This window comes from Cornus florida, unplaced genomic scaffold, assembly GCF_030987335.1.
Source record: "Cornus florida cultivar Cherokee Brave unplaced genomic scaffold, ASM3098733v1 CherokeeBrave_3.0.0_Hap2_Chr11, whole genome shotgun sequence".
Lineage (NCBI taxonomy): Eukaryota > Viridiplantae > Streptophyta > Magnoliopsida > Cornales > Cornaceae > Cornus > Cornus florida.
In genome coordinates this window covers 87,474,070-87,495,592 of record NW_026775581.1, presented here as the reverse complement: position 1 = coordinate 87,495,592, position 21,523 = coordinate 87,474,070, and the positions used below count along the sequence as shown (strand labels likewise).

Genomic DNA, 21,523 nt, shown 5'->3' with positions numbered 1-21,523 from the left:
GAAGAAGTTATTTTCCTTTTCCTTCTTTGAGCCAAAGCTAAGATTCTACTGAACCCATTGCCCAGCCTTCGTTCGGCTTTCGTCAACTGTAGGAATGGAATGGAACTCCTAACCCTAGTCCTCTCTTTCATAAGCTATACCAGCACTTAACCACTGTGCTATGATTGCTTTGGCTAATCAAAGTAATTAAAGGAGGCCATATTTATATACTATTGTAGATGGTGGGATTGGCTCTTTGCTTCTTTGGCAATGCTATGTCGAACGTTCCATGGATTTGATTGCATTTGAAGCATTTAGTGGAGAGGAAAAGGGAGATGGCCAAATATCACTCCTAAACTCCGCAGTCCTCAATCCTGAGGTTCAGATTCAGCTACATCATTATCTTGTTAAATCTCATATTGAATTTTCTGTTACGAATTTGAAAGTGGCATCAAGATGTGGATTTTCATTCAAAAATGGATCCGAGTCTTTTGCGATGTTCCTGTTGCAAAATACTGGATTTATATCTATGCCGTTTCTGTTCTTTGAATTGAAACAAACTAGAATTCTCAAAGGGAAACTTTTTCTATTATAACTATTTAAAAACCATTTTTAATGATTACTAGGGAGTTGAATCTTTGGTACTCGAAGAAGTGTAAGATTAATAAATCTATCCTATTTGAGTCAATTGAAGATGTAAATTAAAATAAAAAAAAAAAAAACTTACTTTTTCGTCATAAATTTATTTATGAAGTGATTGAATCTGAATCGCATCAAGTAATTATATTGTTCATTTTTTTTTTTTTGGTTCGGGTGAAAATGTAGCAATAGATTACGGGCACTGCCTCCAAGGCTCGAACTCATGACCTCTTTGAAAAATATGAGTACGGTACCACTTGCTTGTTGATTATATTGCTCATTTATGATGTAAGAATGATGATTTTACACAAGAAAGATTATGAGTATGGTACTGCAGAATGGGCAATTTGATATTTTAATATTTTCCTAATTGCTTTTATTACAAAGGTTGGTTTAATTATTAGTGTCTCTTAACTGTTTTTAGGATTAAATTTTCATCTTTTAAAATAAAAAATAAAAAATAAAAAATAAAAGAAATGTTCTATCATTCAAATCCTGCATGCCTCCCTCCACATCTCTTCATAGTGGAGTAAAAAATCTTGTATTGACATATTATTTGAGAAATGATTTTGATAATGATTATAGGAGACCATTTCTAATAATTTATAATAGTGTCATTAGGTAATACTCCCTCCGTCCCAATATAACCGTCAATGAGAACTGTGTGACTTATATTGACGGTGGGAGTAGTACAGCTCCCAACGAAGACGCTTATATTAGGATGGAGGGAATAGTACTGTTGAATTCTTCGAAATAGGATGGAGGGAATAGTACTGTTGAATTATTCGAAAATAATTTTTCCGGATAAATTAAATAACTCTTTAAATAGTCTAACTAAAATATGACCATTCTGTTTGCAGTGATTGTTTGATTAACCAATTCATTCTTATTCTATTCCCTTTTACATTTTATTTTACTTCATTTCATTTATGAGTACCACAAACAAAAGAAGATTTATACGAGGGGAATGAATGAAAAAAAAAATAGATAATGTTGCAAATTATATTCCTTTGTTTTGGTTTGTAGAGAATGCCTATCCATTTATTTTACATCTATCACTCATTCCAATCTATTTGTTTTTTTTTTTTTCTTTTTGTTCTTTACTTCTCCGAAGTCCGAACTATTACCTCTCTATTTAGAGTTTTAGACACAATTTTTTAAAGGTAGTGTCTAACAAAAAAAAAATCTTTAAAGGTTACAAAATGTCAAATAAGAAATTACCATACAAAATTGAAATAAACTCAAAAGAAAACTAAAATATAAAAACTGACTATAAAAACTACCAAAAAGACCCATGGCATATAAAAACTGAGTACTCTGACTAAAAACCACCAAAAAGAATCAAAGGAATAAAATTCAGGGAATATAAAAACCATAAAAACTACCAAAAAGAATCAAAGGAATAAAATATAAAAACCATAAAAACTACCAAAAAGAATCAAAGGAATAAAAATTCAAGGAATAAAGAGAGAGGAAACCAAATCATGGAATAAAGGAAAAAAATCAGGGAATAAAGAGAAAAGGTAAAAACCGAAAATATTGGAATTTTTTAGGTGGACTAAGCAAATATAAAACCAACCACAAAACAATGCTTCATGTAATATTATATATATATATAATACACACACATGCATATAATCTATAGAAAAACAGATATATATCATATATATGGGCATCAGAGAAATAGACATAGCAGGCAAGAAACTCGTAATACACGAGCTCGACGATGTATGTGACTCGGCAACCGGCCGAGCACTCACCGGGTCATGGGTCTGGGACTCGGCCTTGGTCTTTTCCGAGTGGATGTCGACGCAGGGCCGACTCCTGTTCGATTTCCGAGGCAAAACCGTGCTCGAACTCGGGGCGGGAGCAGGGCTTCCCGGCTTGACAGCTTCTCAGCTCGGCGCGAGCCGAGTCATATTGACGGATATCGAGCCGTTGCTTTCTGGGTTGAGAAGGAACGTTGAGGCCAACGGACTCGGAAACCGAGTGGAGGTGAGTCAACTGGTTTGGGGGTCCGATGAGTTGCTGATTCAACTCAGCGAGTTGGACCTGGTGTTGATGTCGGACGTGTTCTATGACGAGTCGGAGATGGCAGCACTGGCAGGGACCCTAAAGAGGGTTTGCTGGAAGGATACGGTGGTGTGGGCAGCCTGCGAGGTTCGGCCGTGGACAAGCGAGTGCTTGAATGAGTTGGTGAGTGAAGGGTTTGGAGTCGTCGAGTGGCCGAGTCAACTCGGTAGCTTGAATTCATCATCTGTGACAAGTATGAGTTCTGGGGTGTTCGCTATTTTTAACCTCCTTCCACCTAATCAAAGTGTATTAGCCAACCAGTTAACCACTGCTCGTGACAATACTATTGTAGAGCCATACCAAAATCTTGACTGAAAAATGCTAATTCCTACTGAATTTGTGCAGCAGTTTAAAAAGAAAGTTTGAAGAAATTTTAATTAGATCCCACTTTTGATTCTTGAATAATATCAAATTTTCAGATTTGGCTTAAGATCGAACTTTTAATTTTTATTATTATTTTTTTGTCCCCTAGAGTTGACATTTGGAGCAATTTTGTTTAAGTTTTCTGGAAAATGTTATCAAATTTGTATTTTGCTATTAATTATTATCGTTTTGCATTTTTATTTTTTTTTGTGATAACAGAGGCGGGCTAAAAACTTCAGGCTACCAAAGGCCTCTGATGGCTCAGTGCGTCAATTGTTGTCAAGGTATAATAATACTAATAATGATAATGCTTCAACAAATTCAATGGAAACATAAAAAAATATTTATTCTTGTCTAGAAAGATAATTGTGTATTATTCTATTGTCAAATACATTCCAAACAATCTTGCAAGTAATATTATGAACATATACATCAAAGTAGTTGGTGAGAGAGACGACACCAGCGGGCAGGGCAGATAATCTAAAGAAGAAAACAACAAATAGAACACTTCCAAAATCATTTCACTATTTTTACGCTCTCTCTCTCAATGATACAATTCATTATTTGAAGCATTCAATGCAAACCAACCACAATATACCACTATAATACCTACAAATTCTGGGATCATATCATCATTGTCTGTTTAAAACTAATGTGTAGTATAGTTCACATGTCAGTGAGAGCTGGAAGGGTAAAGCCACAATACCCAGCAGGCTGTACAAAAATCAGTGGTATAGCTCCTCTATATAAAATAATAAGCTTCCCACCGCCGTAAGTTATCCAATTAGATCTGCTTCCCTTCCCAACACCGTGCCATGTAATGCTCACTCCCAGGAGTGTATTTTGTCATATCATAACTTGAAGACAATAATTGGGGTGGGTTATCCTTTACTTTCTCAGCTCTAGATGTGCCGCCTTTGTTTGCTCCAAACTGCAGAACAGCTTCTTGCCAACTCAAACCATCTGATTCCGATTATTCAGAATCAACTTCTGAGGGTTGTATTCTCAAACCGGACTCAGTTATTGAAAGACCGACCCTTCACCTCAAGGCACATAAATTGGACACACATGATGGAACAAACCAAGTTGCTGGATGCAAAAGATATAACCAACCCATCACAACATAAAACCCACAATCAATCTCTCAACCATTGTAGTGAAGTTTCTGATTCTGGGTGTTCTGCCCCTGCTGGGGCTGTGGACCCTGCAAGTTCATTGGCTGCGTGTTGTAGTGAGCAAAAGGCTGGGAGTAGAGAGGATTCAACAAACCCTGTAAATAGGTTAAAAATACTTTAAAGACTATTCCAACTTAAAGAGTATAACCGGTCAAAAAAACAAAGCAAGCTGGTAAAACAAACTATAAGGATAGATTCAGGAAACATTTGTCAACAAGCAAAAGCCCTCCCAGACTTCCAAAATTTGGTTAAGATAAGCAAGCAACCAAATTTTGCAGGGCTCAGCATACTTCAATTGATACATGCTCCACACATCTAACCACTTCGATAGTTTTGGCCACATAATATATCTATCACGGAGTAACAGTAAAAGAAGAAACCTGAGACTGAAGTGGGTTGGCATTCGTCACTCCAAAGTGGCTCTGCGAAGTGTCATCTTGTGATGGATCATTGAATCCAACCTGTGTAAACAGACCTTGTGATCCATGAGCCATGTAATCCTGTTTCAGAAGTTTTAACAGAGTGAGGCAAAAATAAACACAAATTTGCTGCTTTATAGGGAAATTCAAAGGTTTGAACATTACTAAGGGTTGTAGCATAGTGGTATTTCCCCTACCCAGGCTCAAGGCCCCATAGGGGCAAGTGGGTTTGTGTTATTTGTCATGATAAAGAATAAGAAAAAGAAAAAAGTTCTGTTCATTGCTAGTATAAGATTTGTATTGTTTATAGGGATGTCTCATTTTAATTATCTTCAATTGCTTCTTTTTTGAGGTTCTTTTTCCTTTTCAATAAAGCTTTAAGAAGATGGCAACCCACCAAATAATAATAATATCATTACAAAATAAATAAAATGAACAAACCTGAGACATGAAATCATTTCCTGTACCAAAACGAGAATATCCAGCTCGAGAATTTTGGTTTAGAAAGCTTCCTGGGAATCCAGCTTGTGCTCCCTGTGTAACGTAATCGACAGCATATCCAGTTTGAGAAGCCTGCATAGCAAGACAGCAACATACCAACATTGAGTGTTGTTAATGAAAACATCTATTTTATTTATTTTAGTGGAATCGTCTATAACAATCAATCAAATACACATATCAAATACATGAGCATATTTTTTTTCTCATTCAAAAAATCAAAGGATATAAATAGTCTTGTGGTTCCAGCCACCACCGAGGACCTTTTTTATGTACACTGCCTATGCATGTGCAGGGCTGAATACACGGGTGTGGCAAGTTTTTGTGATCGGTAATTTCCGGGGGAAAAAAATGTTTTTGTGATCTGTACCTGTGTGGAGAAGTCAGCTACATTATATGGAACATGTGATCCCTGACTTTTGAAGTCATCGCCCAAGAAATCCTGATAGAAGGTTGAAAGATAAGTTCTCAAGAGAAATAAAAAAATTCTAATAATCAATTGTTGTAACAAGTGAATTTTAGCAGAAACAGATACCTGAGACATGCCCCCTATAGAAAATCCATCACGAAATGTTTGGCTTGGACCTTGAACAGTCATCTATCATTTAAAATAAAAGTGCTCAGGACTCAACCATGATAAAAATAGAAAGAAGTTTCGAGATTATATAATAACAACAATAGCAATAAAAAACAACAGTACGAACATTAGAAACGAATCCAGGTTGAGATAATGGTCCACCCACAGATGGCTGGCTATTTGGATTGTCCAAACCAGGAAAGTTGAAACTAGGCCCAAGACTTCCAATGGGTTGCTGAGAGCCTTGCTGGTGTGGAAGATGACTGCCAATGGGAGCACCAGCACTGCCACGCCCAGCACCAAAACCCCGGCTTCCTGCTTGGGGAACATGAGGAACTGCTCCAACAGGTCCATGTACAGCTCCGCGAGTTGGAATAGCATATGGCTGGGAAGGGTGGCCACCATGATATGGTGATATAGGAACCCGAGGCACTGGATAACCAGTAGGATGTACTCCAGGTTTATGGGTACCACTGGACGGGCCAGATGGCATATAAGAACCTGCATTCAGAAAAGCTAAGTTTCCTTTGCTCACAATTCTTAAATTCTCAAAGAATAACTAAAAATAAGGATGAGAGAATACATAAAAACTGTATCCTAATAAAGAAAAAAAAATCATTCATACATAAAACATTTCAGCAACTAACATACCCCCAGAACGACTGCTCCTCCTATCAGAATTCAGGCTTGATGAGGTAACAGAGCCAAAGCTATCTATTCCAGGTCCACCAGCAAAGAAAAGTCTGCGGTCATTGTAGATCTGTTCCATATACTGTAATTAACCTCATTGTGTCCTCAAGAAATGACCCATGGTTGTATATGCATCAAACCAAATATATAATTATATATATATGTATATATAAAACTTAAGATTGTTGAGATTCCATTGTTCAAGTTATACCTTTTTTGGTTTTTGAAATTGAACCATACTCTGCTTTAAGTTATTCAGAGGACCTTCTACCAAGCACTCGTGCTCCTAAAAAAGGAAAATCATAAAATGGCGAAATTAGTAGGTAGAGGGTCAGACTGATTTATAATTCTGACAGATGTCAAACTTTAACACTGCCAATCATTTTTATGGACTTTAAAACAAAGAAGGTAAACAACCATAATGATTAAACCAGCAATTTGGAGCCCCGACATAAGTACCCAAAGCAACAGGTACGCAAATAATCAGCTAACTGAGCCAGTGACGGTTGGCAAACATTAACTATCCAAAACATATTCCAGCCAGCAAAATTCAAGCGTATCCTAATTGATGTAATCCACAAGGAGAAATGGAAAAAAAAAACAAAAAAACACATCAAACAGTAATGATACCTTGTAGTGTGTCAACAAGCCATTCCATAGCGGTTGTTTGCTTAGAACTTTAGGGTTCCCCAATATGCAAATACCATAACGAGCACGCGTCAGTGCAACATTAAGTCTGCGTGGATCATTAAGGAATCCAATGCCCTGTGTAAGAGGACAGCTATCAAGAATCAGCTTGTTATCACGTATTGAAGTCGAAGGCCAACATGAACTTTAGTTGACTCATAAATAACAGAATGATAGATAAAATATTAACAAGGAGTGCAATTAACTAATTAATCTTTAAACAGGAATATACAGTAACAAAGAGAATGAAGCAATTCAAACATATAAAATGAAGCACAATGTTATGGTATAAAATAGCCCCAGAACATATCATCCAAATCCTGAACCTCCCACCTGAGAGAGAGAGAGAGAGTAAGAGAGCTGATGCTTAAATATTGAAGGCAGAGCATAAAGAATAATTTTTTAGCTCCGCATGCGTGTATGTATTTTACAAGTGCATTCGAACCTGAATCAACAACAAATTTAAACTAAAATAAACTAAAATTATTGTCTTCAGTTTTATAACAACAACATTTCAGGGATTCTCGCAGGCATATTAATCAAACCTTGACCAGCCATCGACCCATTCTGAGAGCCAATCCACAAAAAAATTGGTTCAACCACAACTTGATTCTGCTGACCTGCCTGGCTTGCAGGGAGTTTCAAGTTCATAATCACCAAAAGTACATTGAAAGAGCTAAGGGAAAAAAGGAAAAACATGAAAGATAATGAAGGCTCATTTATGTGCATGGCAAAACTAGATTGGCGGCTTGACTCTCATCAAGCATATTTTTTTGTCTTCAAAATAGATAGAATTGAAGTTCAGTTATCTACAGACCAGTGGACCGACCATTTTCCAGCTTTGACCAACTGGTCCAAGAAGTTTCATCCTCTCACCCTAAGAGGCATGGTCTCCTTCAAAACTTTATCCTCACAACACCAAACAGCAATCAATATGCCTCTGAGGTACAATTTATCAGAAGCAGCAAACTGGTAGATGATCCAAACCCCATCCTAATATATACGAAGCTGGGTCAAGAGTGAGGAGCTGGAGGCCTGTGTCTGTTCTTAGATAAAACTAATAAAAAATTGGAGGGCAACGGAAATGACAAGTTGCAAAGTATTGCACAAAACCCAATTATCTGTTCTGCACAGAACAATATTGACGAAAATCATACAATATTAAAAACTTCAATTTATTAATTTAACCAATATGATGAACAGTATTTCTGTTCAAATGTCAGGTCTGGCTATTAAAAAATTTCACCCACAGGACTGGAAGTAAAAGCACACCAATCAAAACTTTCTACAATCTCCTCTTCTACATTATTTTAAAATAGAGACTCGTGACCAAAGGGAACCAGTAACTTCCTTTAACCTAAGGAATAGGGAGAAGCCACGCAGATTGTAAAATACTGTTTCACTAGGTCTCTCATACTGCAATTATAAAAAGCCAACACCTACCATTGAACATTACCACCAAAACTAAAATTTTTACAAGCAGACTCTAAGCGAAGATAGATCAACCAACCTGATGTTCATTACTCCTCACACAAGACAAAATTATGTAATCTTTTTCCCTCCCTTGGAACGAATCTACACTTGCAACCTACAAAGATCACACAATATGTGGCATTTTAAGTGAAGAATCAGATCACAGCTGCATCTAGCAAGTTGAAACCATACATTACCTCAATTTCCTTGTAAAGTTGTTGTCTTAGAGCACCATTTCTTGACATATAGTTCACAATATATGCTCGCTGTCCCTCATATGGTGTTATAACCCCGATCTATAAATAAAATCAATGATCAGATTGCTGAACCATGAAAATAATTCCATTAAGTGCAATAAAGAAGAAAAGAACATACTGCACCTGGCTAGGAACTACACCACTCCTTAAGAATGTAGTCACAATTTTTTCAACATTTGCAGCCTCAGTCCTATTCAGATAAGATGTTCCACTAGCACTTATCTCTTCTTGCCCCATCTAGAGAAAATTTGATATCATGCATTTTTGAGAGAAAGAGGGGTCATGCATTGCTGAGAAAGAGTTGTTTCAAATAAAAAATTTCTAATTTTAAATTACACCAGGCAGGTTATAATGTGCTTTGCTTCAACAAATATTGATATCATGCTGTTTCTTAGGAGAAAATAGAGTTTTAGGCTTTTAGTTTAGTGCATAATCATATAAGCATGTGATTCACATTCAAAATGTTAATTGATAGTATTAAACGCAAAATAATAAAAAAAAACACACGCACACACAAACAATTAATTTGCATATCACTATACCTGGACATAAAAGAACATGGGCCGGTTAGGCACAGGCCAAGGAAAATCAATGCCTGATGATTGCCTCTCATTGATGGTCACCCCATTTTGAAGTGTACCTTCATAAAAGCTGTTAGAGGGGAATTCTGAAAGGGATGGATGCATGCGGTATTGAACCTGGAATTTAAGAGCACAAGACATATGATCAGTGTTTCCATATTTTTTTTTTGATAAGTGAGTGTTTCCATATTTTTGTACAAGCAAATAATGTTTCTTTATAAACATGGGGGCAGTAGAGGTACAAGGACATCTGTGTAAACCCAAGGCACGTCGTACACTCGGTCCATGTCCTCAAAAGAGTTTTACCACATCAATTTTCACAAGACAATAAAGAGAGGACTGTCATTAATTGCAGAATGAGATGCAAAACATGATTACATTAATCTAGCAAAACTGATAGCAGGTTTCTAACTGCTACAACAAAAAGTGAACAAAACAATAACAATAAAAATATGGTGTATCAGAATGTTTTCATCACTGAATAGAATCTCTGATCTGATCAACATCTAATGTTATGCTATGCCGGAAAAGGCGAGAGGAGCAATGGATCCCCTACTTCCTAATATATAATTGTATCAAGATAGGAGCTGAAACTGAGAGAAACTTCATACAATTCATACTAACATCGCCCGAGAAAGCCACAAAATGTTTAAAGGAAGTACTAGAGAACATAAACATTCAGGCAAGGTGAACCAGATATAGATGCAAGAAATGTAATATAGAAGTTCCCAATTAGTCTTTTAATGCTAACCTTCAAAGCTATAATAAATAAGTTGTAAATTACTTTCTCTTCCTTTTTTTTTTTTTTTTGATAGTTTTTGGTTTTTTTTGTTTTTGTTTTTTTTTTGGTTTGGGAAGGGGGGGGGGGGGGGGGGGGGGGGGGCAAAGAGAGAAAAAAGAGAAAACATGAGAGCTATCACCTGCAACCTAATCGGCTTCACACCAAGTAGCACAAGACGTTCGAATAGAGACTGGGCTAGCCCAGCACGAGCTGCTTTCTTGCACATAATAACAGGACCGAGCTGGCAATGGTCACCAACAAGAACAGCCTGATAAACGAATATCTAGTTAGAAAATGAAGCAGATAAAGGAAAAAATTGAAGGAAGTATGGACAAATATGTCAGCAACTACCTGCTTCGCCCCAAGAACCAAGGGAATAAGACACTCGGGCTCAGTTGCTTGAGTTGACTCATCAATAAGTACCTAAAAACAGATGAAATGAATGTAAACCACAGCACAAAATTTTGGAATCGCTTTATGACTGCCAAATGCTCACATCAGATGCATGCAACCTGGCGAAATCTAAAATTTGCCAATCGAGGGTCCCCAGCACCAACACAAGTGCAACAAATGACATCAGCACTCTGAGATATCTCTCTCTCTGTTGCCCTCTTCAACGCTTTATATTTTTTCTCATCACTGCTGGACAGTTCTCCTGTACAAATTTAAGAAATAGAACTCCATTAGTACAAATTCAGGTCTTGACACATATGAGATTCCAATTAGAATTTGCATCCATTAATTTTTTTTGATACGTAAGAATTTGCATCCATTTATACAAAAAATTATTTCTCAGTTGGTCCAAAGGAGAGAGGAGGAAGATGTTGAGGGCTGTAAAGCTTTTAATGAGGAAGATTATAAGACTATGTTGTTTGTTGAACAGGATGATTTTTAGATCCCTTAGGATTGCTTGGTTTTAGGAGTGGAAACTCATTCTTGGATTTTCATTGCTTTAGTATCATGCTTCTTAGGTTTTATCACTATTAGTATTTGGATGTATGGCTTTGTTTTTATCACTCTTAGTTCTTGAATGCTTAAATTGACTATGGGATATTAATGTTTTCATGGTAATTTTATTATTCAATTGTTGGAAGTTAGAAAAATGCAATGCATGATGATTTAGTTAAAGGATTATCGAAAATTCATGTGGCTGAAGCTATAGCATGCAATGTGTGTCATACTTCAATCAGGCTAGCGCCTCGCAGTTGCACCTAGGTCCTAGGCTCCAAAAGCCACCCTTATGCCCCTGATAACTATGGATCTACTAAACTCAGCCTACCTTAAGGAAAACTAGTATAGTTTAACAAGTCAAACCAATGACAAAGTGTTAAAACATTTGAACCAGAAACAAGGCCATCCAGCATTAAGGAGTACAAAAAACAATCCAAGCCAAGGATCAGCAAGCCTGGCAACCCAAAATCTAACAGGGAAACCATGGATACAACCCCAAAAATTAATCTAACAAAATAGTAAATTAGCAAAGAATAAATAAAAAATATAAGTCCCACCTTGTTCATCTTTCAGTTGCTGCAACTTGTGAAGTTCACTCTTATCAGATGTGTCAAGATGTCGAACCTGCAATGAAATGATATTAAGATACATATGGTAGAAATGCAGAAGCTAAACATGCATCACAACAACGATATTTAATGGATTAAACAAATATATGAACCTGATAGTGAAGCGTTAAATGCTCAACAGGAGAGCTTACAGCTTCCCTTGATTTTGCACAAAGTCTTACAACCTAGTTTGAGGGGAGAGAGAAAAGTCAAAGACATAAGATAGCAAGAGAAATTTCACACATATAATCATTTAAGAAAAATCAAACAACTGTGATGATCACTTAATAAACAGCTTACCTATAACACAACAAACTATATACTGTCACAAAACCGGAACATTTCTAGAAATTCAATTTTTTATTTCATTTTCTCCAACCCCTTAAATCAGATAACTATCTTAAGAAAATTATGGAGAAACATCTTTATAGACCATTTTAAGAAAATTATGATGGAAATTCTGCAAAGATCTTGGCATAATGCTTATAGCAAAAAAGGAACCATAATAGTTCATGTTGGTTTATATTTTGTCATAATCAATGTTCTCCTTACCTAATTTTTATTTATTTTATTTTATTTTATTTTTATTTAATTTTTTTTTTTTTTTAAGGTACAAGTTATACCATGAAGGCAACAGTAAAGACTCATCACTTGAAAGAAGCCAGAAAGATAAATAGCTCATTCACATGATGAATAAAGCTTTATACCAAACTCATGAGTCATGACAATCACTTTCTGGAGATTCACTGCAAAGCAACCAAAATTTTGCATTGCTACGTTTATTATTATAATTCTCTGCAACTAGTTAGAAGACAACACCTTGACAATGCATCAATTTTTTTCCTTCATGTTAGACTATAGCTTATATCAGTCACAAAAGAACATCCTATGTCGCGACTTGCAAATGATTCTTGTCACCCAATACTTCTGAGAACAAGAAAACATGACAAAAGACGATCTTTCTGAACTTAGCTACGTGAAAACAGAGGAGGGATCAATTAACGAAAAAACTACGACATATGCATACATTAAGCAAGATGATATCACATTAAGATAAACTAAAGCTTGCGTAACTGTGATAAAAGTTTACCATCAACTACGTGATATGATTACCTTTAAACCAGTGGCACTTATCTTTTCAGCTAGCTGGTCAACAGCCACATTACTTGGAGCACAAACTAAAACCTATCATGAAAAGAAAAGAATGATAAACAACAATTACATGTGATCATGTGCAAAATTTAGATATAGGAAATAATGCTAATGACTTACCTGCCCTTGCCCTTGCTTGGCCATATGATACACAATTGCTGCAGACGTGACAGTTTTCCCAGTGCCGGGTGGACCTTGAATCAAACTGATTGGCTTCTGAAGCACACTTTTTACAGCAAAAACCTATCAACAGATTAAGCATGCCATATAGTGTTCTTAGGTAATTAACAATAGTGACAATAGACAAATAAAGTATGAATATTTAGAATAGGTTATGTAACTTTACATTATACATAACTTCAAGCAAAGCAGGGCAAGAAAATTTGAAAATGGTAAAAAAAGTCCCAAACCACCCTGATACGATTCAGGAAACACTACCTCTTACCTAAATTGACTACAGCCAATCAAAATTATCATTTGGAGCTTTCAGATTAAAAGTTCAAATTTCCTTGTTCTGAAAATATTTAACTTGCACATCAGTAACTACAATTTCACCAGGTGATGCTTGATCATGAAGTTGATGCTCTATTTTTCACTCCTCATTTTGTTGCCACTAGCTTGGAAGATGAATTTTACTAAGTTGAATTTATCCAAAAAAAAAAAAATCACCATCATCAAATACACCAACTGCCTGTGAAAATATGCTTTGTTAAACATTTTCTAACATCATCTGCGATACTCTCTCCAAAGAAATTCCATGAACATTTTTTGTGTGGGCAGCTGCCTAAGCACCTATATTGCCAGCAAAAAAATTACACAGCCTGGCAGGGCATTTTCTCGACTACATTTGTACTAGGAGATCACAGCATCCTTCCCCTTGCCAGGTTAAGACTCTAATATTATTGTTTGTAGGACATTTGATCACACCAAAAGTAAAACAAAGTTCTGTTTCAGCCTCCTCCCCCACCCCAAACAACAAAAGAGAAAAAGATTCAGAAAACGGAAAAAGAAAAAGAGAAATCAAGAAAAACCTTAAAATTAATGAGACCCAATACTGCAATGTTGGTCAGATCACCTCGACTAGCACTACAATTAATTCTTTACATGCAAAAGAAGAGGAACATACTGAGGCTATGGCTGTAAATAGAGCGGAATGGAAACATGGGATTCATGTAGCCAACCTCAAATAATTCTTTCCAAGTATTTGACACAAAAAGATACATGCTCAACGAAGTATGATATTCAAATGGATATAGTGTCAAGATAGCCTACTTGAGATGCATTGAGCTCTGGAAGACCTGGTGCACCAAAACGACGAGGCAGTGCATTACGGACCATCTGAACCTCAACTTCATGTCCTAGCAAGTGATGGTAAATGTACCTGCACCGAGTTAACTTAGTTAATTCATACTTCAAAGCAAACGATTCAGGTGCCGGAAAAAAAGGATCTCAAATAAAAAGTAACCAAGTAGTTGAAGTACAAACTGGCTGAACCCATATCAGATTAGCTTGCAAGCTTGATATCTGGGCAGGCTTAACAGTGCCTACTTTAAGTTAAATAAGGCAAGAATCAGAATTCAAGTCTGTATACCTTCAACTTCAAGTGTACTACACTGGCCAATGTGTCAGCCCAGACCAGCCCAAAGCTAATAGGGTATTGCAATCTCTTTTAGTCTGTTAATACAGTATATGATATGTGTACACATGCTGTGCTGTCTGGCTACATATTTATAATTAGCTCAGTAGTTATAGAATTCTCTGTGGATAACAGGGCTTCGTTTGAAATGAAAAGCTCAGCTAATCTATTATATCACTCCAAGGGTAATTACTAGTAATAACTCAGGCCAACTTCAGATAAAAATAGAAAGCCAATCTTATTTTGGGTGAATGGCGATTGCTCAAGTGGGACCAAAAGTTCAATTGCCAAAATCAACACAACCCAAACCAACTTAACCAAGGCAACCTGTTTCCAAACCTACAAGGTTAACTCATCGATTTAGAATCAACAAGTTATGAAACTTGTTGCAACAACACTAAATTGCATTCTCCAACACTTAAAGATATTATCAATAGCATACCTTTAAACCGCTTCAATTTAGTTTTTAAATATAATCATCAATGAATTCTACTTATTTTTTATATATTGATGGCTATTTATATTTGTGTTCACTGTTGTCAACGTTTGCTACGATTTAAGACAGACGACTGTAGGAAAATTTTAAAATAAAATAGTCTTGGAAAATCTTCATTCAACATAACAAATGCAATAATTACAAAGCAGCAGCTAACCCACCCACTAACACTTGTTTCATCTACTGCAAAGGTTTTCATTGCCCCCTGCATCCGATCAAAGCTTGTGCTCTTCCACACAAAGTCGACACTAAAACCATGGTTCACATCAACAGGTACTCCCTAATAAAGATAAAAAATAAAATAAAATAAAATAAGGACCAATGACAGCTGAAACCCGCCAACTACTAAAGGCACAAAAATTATAACCAAAGTTACCTGACTGGCACGAAGCTCAAGTGCAACTTCCTCTTGGGTAGTCAATTTTATCTGGAATACGAGATAAATAAAGAATAGAAAAATAAATAATACATCATACCTTCCATAGATAAATAGCTTCCTCATAATATCTTGTAAATTAATAAAACAACTGCACGACACCCCTCAAATAAACAGTTCTTATAAACAAGTGACTCAAATCAGAAAATTTGAAATGAAATATAATTCATGAAAAAGAACTTGAAAAAGTTGCAACTCGAGATAGAGAGAGAGAAAAAAAAAAAACTCCTACCACATGCCCCACTGACTGCCAAGCTGGATGAGCTGCATCTCCTGAATAACGTAGCCGCAACTCATCACCAGGTACAAGGCGCAACTCATTATCTTCCTACAACATAACAAACTTTTAGCTTTACACGGGAATACTTTAAAAGTTTAAACAAAAACTCATGGCCAAACAAGTTTGGCACTGACATGAAGAATATATTGTAATGCCAATGCTTTAAATTACAGAACAGAAACAAAAACCATAAGGAAAATAATAAAGCACCTTTGGGAAAACAAAATATGCAACACGCTTCTTGTTGAGACCAATATCCCACCGTATTGTGACATTGTCTTTGCTTTGAGATTCTTTCATCATCTACACAAAAGATCAAGATAAAAAATAGATTTGTGTAACGTGAGCCAATATGTTGATTGGTACAAACCTAAAGAGACTTGCAGTAGGCAAATATTGGAATTGCACAAGTATCAACATGCTTACTTCAAAAGACCCAAAAAAAAAAAAAAAAAAAAAAATGAAAGAATCAATGTCACACAAGATTAGATCTTTCATTGAGGAAACAATAATGCATACTTTATCGTAGTCAGCTTCGAGCTTAATGAGTGGCGCGAACACATTTTGATACTGCAATAGGAAATAAGGCAGCAAAAACTTATTAATACAGACGCCACAGCCATTATATATAACTACAACTTCCTCGTCATTCTCTTGCTGCAACATAATCATAATTTGTGTAGCAAGTATTACTGAAACTATTGTTGCAGGAATACCTGATATGCATCTTCATACTTCAAGACTACGGGTTGAGGTTCGTCATCCACACCAGGCTTCTCAAGATCTTCCAGGGTAGCATCAGGATTTGTCTTCCAAAGTTCTTCTACCTTATTTATTTGTTGAGCACTGATCTGGCGTGCCCTTAACTGCTCCTGTTCAGATGGGACCTGCAAAGTGCAAAATGTTAGTAACTTAAGGAAAGTATATAATACCTTAGAGACAATACAAAAATAATAAACTGGAGATAAAGAGTCACTAACCTTAACAAGCCATGGCAAAAAACATCTATCATCAATAAGAGGACACCACTGACTGAGGTCCCAATTCATGTCCTTCAAAGCATTGACACTCAGACAAGGCTCCCTGCAAAGAAGAACAACAACGTTCTCTGTCTTGGCAGAGATGAATCCAAGAAGGAACACATTTCGGCATCCACAGTTGTAACATTCAAGGATAGTTTCTCCCAGGGGACTGTCTTTATGAAGACAAACTTCCTTGTGCTTGGCGCGAACCTACAGATGTAGGTAACAGAACATGCTGATTCCAAAGTTATCATAGTGCGATGCTTATCCTATTGCAAACTAGTACACACTTTATTTAGGCAAGAAAATGGATCACAAGGATAACTTCCGGGAAAAAAAAAAAACAGAGGATCACAAGGAATACTATGCAACTAAAACATTTATGGAGGCACTGACTAATTAGAACCATGAAATTTGAGATTCACGAGCAGATAAGTAGTACTAGTATAACATTATACTTGTGACAAGGCATGCAAAAAATGAATTTGGGGAGAAAGACAAGCAGCAAAATAAATCAGCATACATGATCCCTAGACTATAAACAATAACAAATAATAAGATGACTTCAAAATTAAACTAGCACTATCAGAATTGATGAGCACTTCCACCGAAAAAGTCTCCATGGACACACATTTTTTAAAAAATAAATAAAATAAATAAAAAAGGTTATTATCAAGTACAGAAAAAAGAGACTGCATCCATCTCAATCTAGAAGACAGTTATTAGAGTATGTATGTCTCTGGTTTGACTTTTTATCCTAAGAATCTTCTTCAAGAGAAGCTAAGCCGTGCACAGACAGGAGGCCTGCAACTATATACTCCACAAAAAGAAATGAGACGAAAAGCCTCACAACTCATAAAAATTACCATAATAAACCAACAAAATTTTCATTTACCCCTACAATCATGGCTAAATCAATAATCTCCTGTCCAAACCCGTGTCAAATCGTCAAGGAACATACCCAGATAAACCAAATAATATCTCATCAAGCCTTCCACATAAAAGGGAGCAGCCACTATTTCACCATACATAACATAAACAACCTCATTTTTGTGACAACTATAGTAATCAATGGGGAATGAACATTAGTGACAACCTAGACAGGTAATATGTGAACAATTATCTGACATAGAATTTAATATATCAAGTGTCAATATAAAGGATCCCTTGCATTCACAGAGAAAGAAGGTTCAGTGATTGGATTTTATGCCCGAAAAAGGATAACTCAAGTTTCAATGTATCTAGAATTTGTATTTTCTCGTAATAATAGTAGATGATTATTTATCGTGTGAGTACCTTTGCAAGTCAGGCATATTCATGCGACCATATTTCCAATAAAAAACATAAGCCTACACAATGGTAAGATACATTACTGGTTAACAAAATTACTCACATTTTGCATGTTGTTATTAATGATTCTATCAGGTTCTGACTGCTTGGAAATGAGATTTTAAGATGGATGCTTGAAGTGAATAGAAGAGATAGGATTGCAAATGATAGTGTGAGAAATATTTAGAGTGGCACCCATTTGTGAGAAAATAAGAGAGAGTGGGCTTAGATGGTGCGGACACATACAACGAAGACCCATAAATGCAACAATAAGAAGACAAAGGTTAGTTCTCATAGAAGGTAAGAGACGAATTGAGTGACCAAAATTAGCTTGGGATGAAATTATTAGAATTAATTTTAGAAAGTTAATATAGTGTTTGAAATGACGTGTAATAGAAAAGAATGGAAAAAGAGATTTCACGTGGCCAACCCCAATCCCATTCACTTAGGATTCAGGCAAGGATGATGATGATCAAGTTTTGATTGCTTCCTCTTCGAACTAAATTGTTCGCCATTTCTCTCACTAAGGCCAAGTCACAAACACACACGAGCAGACAGAAACCACTACTCCATCATTACTCTGCCTGCTGTTCAATTGAGCTATGAATCAAAATCCTGATCTTGAGGAACCTAACACGGTCAAGTGTTATAGTTCCGTTCGTCCGAGGAAAGTCCATCATGGTGAAAGGGGATGACTTCTGATTCCAGTGAATGCCATCAATTTCATTCTTCTTCTTCTTTTTCTTTTCTTTTTTTTTTTTTCATTTTTTTTTTTTTTCCCCTTCTTAATCATTGTTCCAGGCATTATTATCATATCAACCATCCAAAATATCTGATATTGCTTTTAACACGAATTGGCTGCCACTATTCAAAACTTTCAAATCATTAATTGTCTTTATCTTTACCCAAGTATGCGATCATGAATTTGCATCCTCCATTTATTGCCTCAACACCTATAACAATATTCTATTTATTGCAATCTGGTAGTTTATTAAGTGTGCAAGCATATCATACAATGCTAATAGAGAAGCAAAAGACGTTTGAAAGCCAAAGAAAATAATAGACAATTATAAAATGACCATAAAACCCAAATTTCTAGTATAGACTGTATAGTTTCATTTTTCTTTGTTTCTTGTATTTAGAAGCATCTTAAAATTTCAACAAAACCATAGATAATCCAAAGAATCGGGTTTTAAATCAAACTTCCAATACATCATTTCATAATTTCATATTTCTCTGCATAAACATTATAAAGTGCATCATCAAAAAGCAAAACCCAACAAAATTAACAATACGCCATACTCAGTTCCTTGCATTTCCTTCAATTAAAGTCATCAACAAACTATACAAACATACATACATACATAACATATATGCACATAAAATTTTAAAAATATTCACATAAATCCACGACAAATATCACTATCTATGCTTCCACTTACCAGATGATTAACAATATGCGACCCAGACGTGTTCCCCCGCGAATTACAGAACCACTTGCGGCAGGACGACACGTTGCACCTCACCACACACGCTGGATTCTGCACCCCACAGTACCGACAGGCGTGTTCCGTGAAATCACCCTTACCATACTCGTAACTTTCATCATCCCCAGTCTCTTCAAAATTCAATCCACTCATTCCCGCCGCAATGGCATCCACCATCGCCTGATTACCACTACTTCCCCCTCCACCACCACCACCCCGTCCCTTCGTGGCCGTCCCGGAGGTGGTGGAGACCGGCGAAGCGTCAGACTGGTGATCGGATGTGGCTCTATCGGCATGGTCCGACACGGAATCGGAAGGTGTGGGCCATACTGAAGATCGAATTGGCTGCGAGAGTTCTTGAAATTCAGGGTAATCGAAATCTTCGCCCTGCGTGTTGAAATCGAGGAACGTGTACGCGTCGGTGCCGGTGTCCGGCTGCGACGCCGTCTCGTAGAGATTGTTCGCCTGAGAATCCATCAGAAAATCGAGAACTTCGGTGTTCTTGAAGTGTAGATAGTGTGAAACTAGGGTTAGGGTTACCTTTGGGTTTTTTGTTTTTAGTGTGATAAGAATTGGGGAAAGGAACAGAGAGATAGAGGGGGACTGAAAATGCGATGTGTGTATGTGTGCGCGCGACTGTGCGAGGACGTAATGAAGAAGGAGAGATCACGCGCTACTTGCCGAATCTACTAATATGGGCACGTGACGCTTTTTAGAGCTTGTAGGCCAATTCACCGAGGCCTACTTGTTTGGTTCCGTTTTGTTTTAACTCGGAATAAAATAAAAATGTTTTATTGTAAAGGGTTTTAAACTACGATATAAAGCAGTGCGGAAACGCATGTCATAGGTGGAGCGGAGTAGCGGTAAAAGAATTATAAGGATGCAAAGTGTGAGAGCAATATTTGTTTAAAAGAATTATATGACTTATTAAGTTTTGAATTGTAATGAAAAACATATTTGGTAATATTTATTTGTTATAAGATTTTTGAAAGAAAAAACATAAAAACATATTTTGTAAAAAGAGTATTGCGAGTTTGAAAAATGTAATGGTTAATTTAAACTTGTCATTTAATAATTTTTATTTATTTATTTATTTTTTATTATTCATCGTTACAGTACCTGCTGTTACAAAAAGAAAATATGTAAAAACACCAAATTGATTATAAAAAGAAAATATGTAAAAACACCAAATTGGTATTTCAATTTTTGGCCATTATTCACGAAATGTTTCGTTCTTGTGCAAAACGAATCATATTTTACCAAACACGTTTTTTCATAGTGTCAAAAAATGCAAAACATAGACTCTAATTCAATGGGTATTGGAAAGTTGGGTTGAATTGCCAAAATTTCACCTGAAGTCGAGTAAGTTAAAATGTAACTTATAAAGAAGTGCTTTAGAAAACTTGTGAGTTATATAATCGGTCCCCATTTCATATACGGAAAATTCTCTATAGATGATTCTAGAAGGATTCAAACTCCTAGATTTTCAAAATGTGAGCTTAGAGTCTTTATCATCACTACGCTATGCCGTTGGGGTTATTTTCTACTAATATTATAAAGCATGGACTGTATTGGGTGCCCAAATTAGTTAACATTTAAGGTGAAGTTGGGTTCTTTCAAAAGCTTTTGAAGAAGGGCTTATTGCACTGCATTACTAAAAATTTACATGGTAGCAGTAGGGAACTGTACGTGGTACATCACAATTTTGACTATTGTGCTTCCAATTAAGGTCCGGACACCTGAATGATAAGTCAAACGACTTTAACAATGCAATTGTTACATAATTTTTTATTTTTTTTATATTTTTTTTTCCTTCTGCAAGCAAACTAGAAAAGGGTAGTTTGATAAATAATGTAAAAGTTTTTAAACTTTAAACCAAGCAAGTGGTAAAATTAAAAGAAAATTTTTTAAACTAGTGACACTTAGATTAAGGA

At 36.1% G+C, this 21,523-nt stretch overlaps 2 protein-coding genes across 3 annotated transcripts; one reads left to right on the top strand and one right to left on the bottom strand.

Annotated features, from left to right (window-relative positions):
• Positions 1–93: 93 nt before the first annotated feature.
• On the top strand, positions 94–12,859 carry LOC132285006 (uncharacterized). 2 transcript variants are annotated; one of them, XR_009472409.1, is made up of 2 exons: positions 94–3,338; positions 12,362–12,859. XR_009472409.1 is itself a non-coding variant. In XM_059787164.1 (1 exon), exon 1 carries the CDS (start codon positions 2,287–2,289, stop codon positions 3,004–3,006), a length of 720 nt encoding a protein of 239 aa, XP_059643147.1. In that variant the 5' UTR covers positions 94–2,286; the 3' UTR covers positions 3,007–3,430. The 2 variants fall into 2 exon arrangements, 1 of the variants encoding a protein (XP_059643147.1); XM_059787164.1 differs by lacking the exon at positions 12,362–12,859 and having other exon boundaries at positions 94–3,430.
• LOC132285003 (regulator of nonsense transcripts 1 homolog) lies at positions 3,380–20,241 on the bottom strand. The gene is made up of 29 exons (XM_059787161.1): positions 19,545–20,241; positions 16,732–16,983; positions 16,468–16,638; positions 16,271–16,321; positions 15,962–16,054; positions 15,704–15,799; positions 15,412–15,462; positions 15,197–15,315; positions 14,176–14,284; positions 13,024–13,146; positions 12,865–12,936; positions 11,865–11,936; positions 11,701–11,767; positions 10,705–10,847; positions 10,544–10,615; positions 10,332–10,460; positions 9,373–9,528; positions 8,954–9,067; positions 8,771–8,869; positions 8,611–8,688; positions 7,044–7,178; positions 6,625–6,699; positions 6,375–6,483; positions 5,851–6,224; positions 5,682–5,744; positions 5,517–5,588; positions 5,090–5,221; positions 4,610–4,729; positions 3,380–4,324 (listed from the first exon to the last, which is right to left on the bottom strand). The coding sequence occupies exons 1-29, from the start codon at positions 20,064–20,066 to the stop codon at positions 4,199–4,201; spliced, it is 3,795 nt and encodes a 1,264-aa protein (XP_059643144.1). The 5' UTR covers positions 20,067–20,241; the 3' UTR covers positions 3,380–4,198.
• Positions 20,242–21,523: the final 1,282 nt, after the last annotated feature.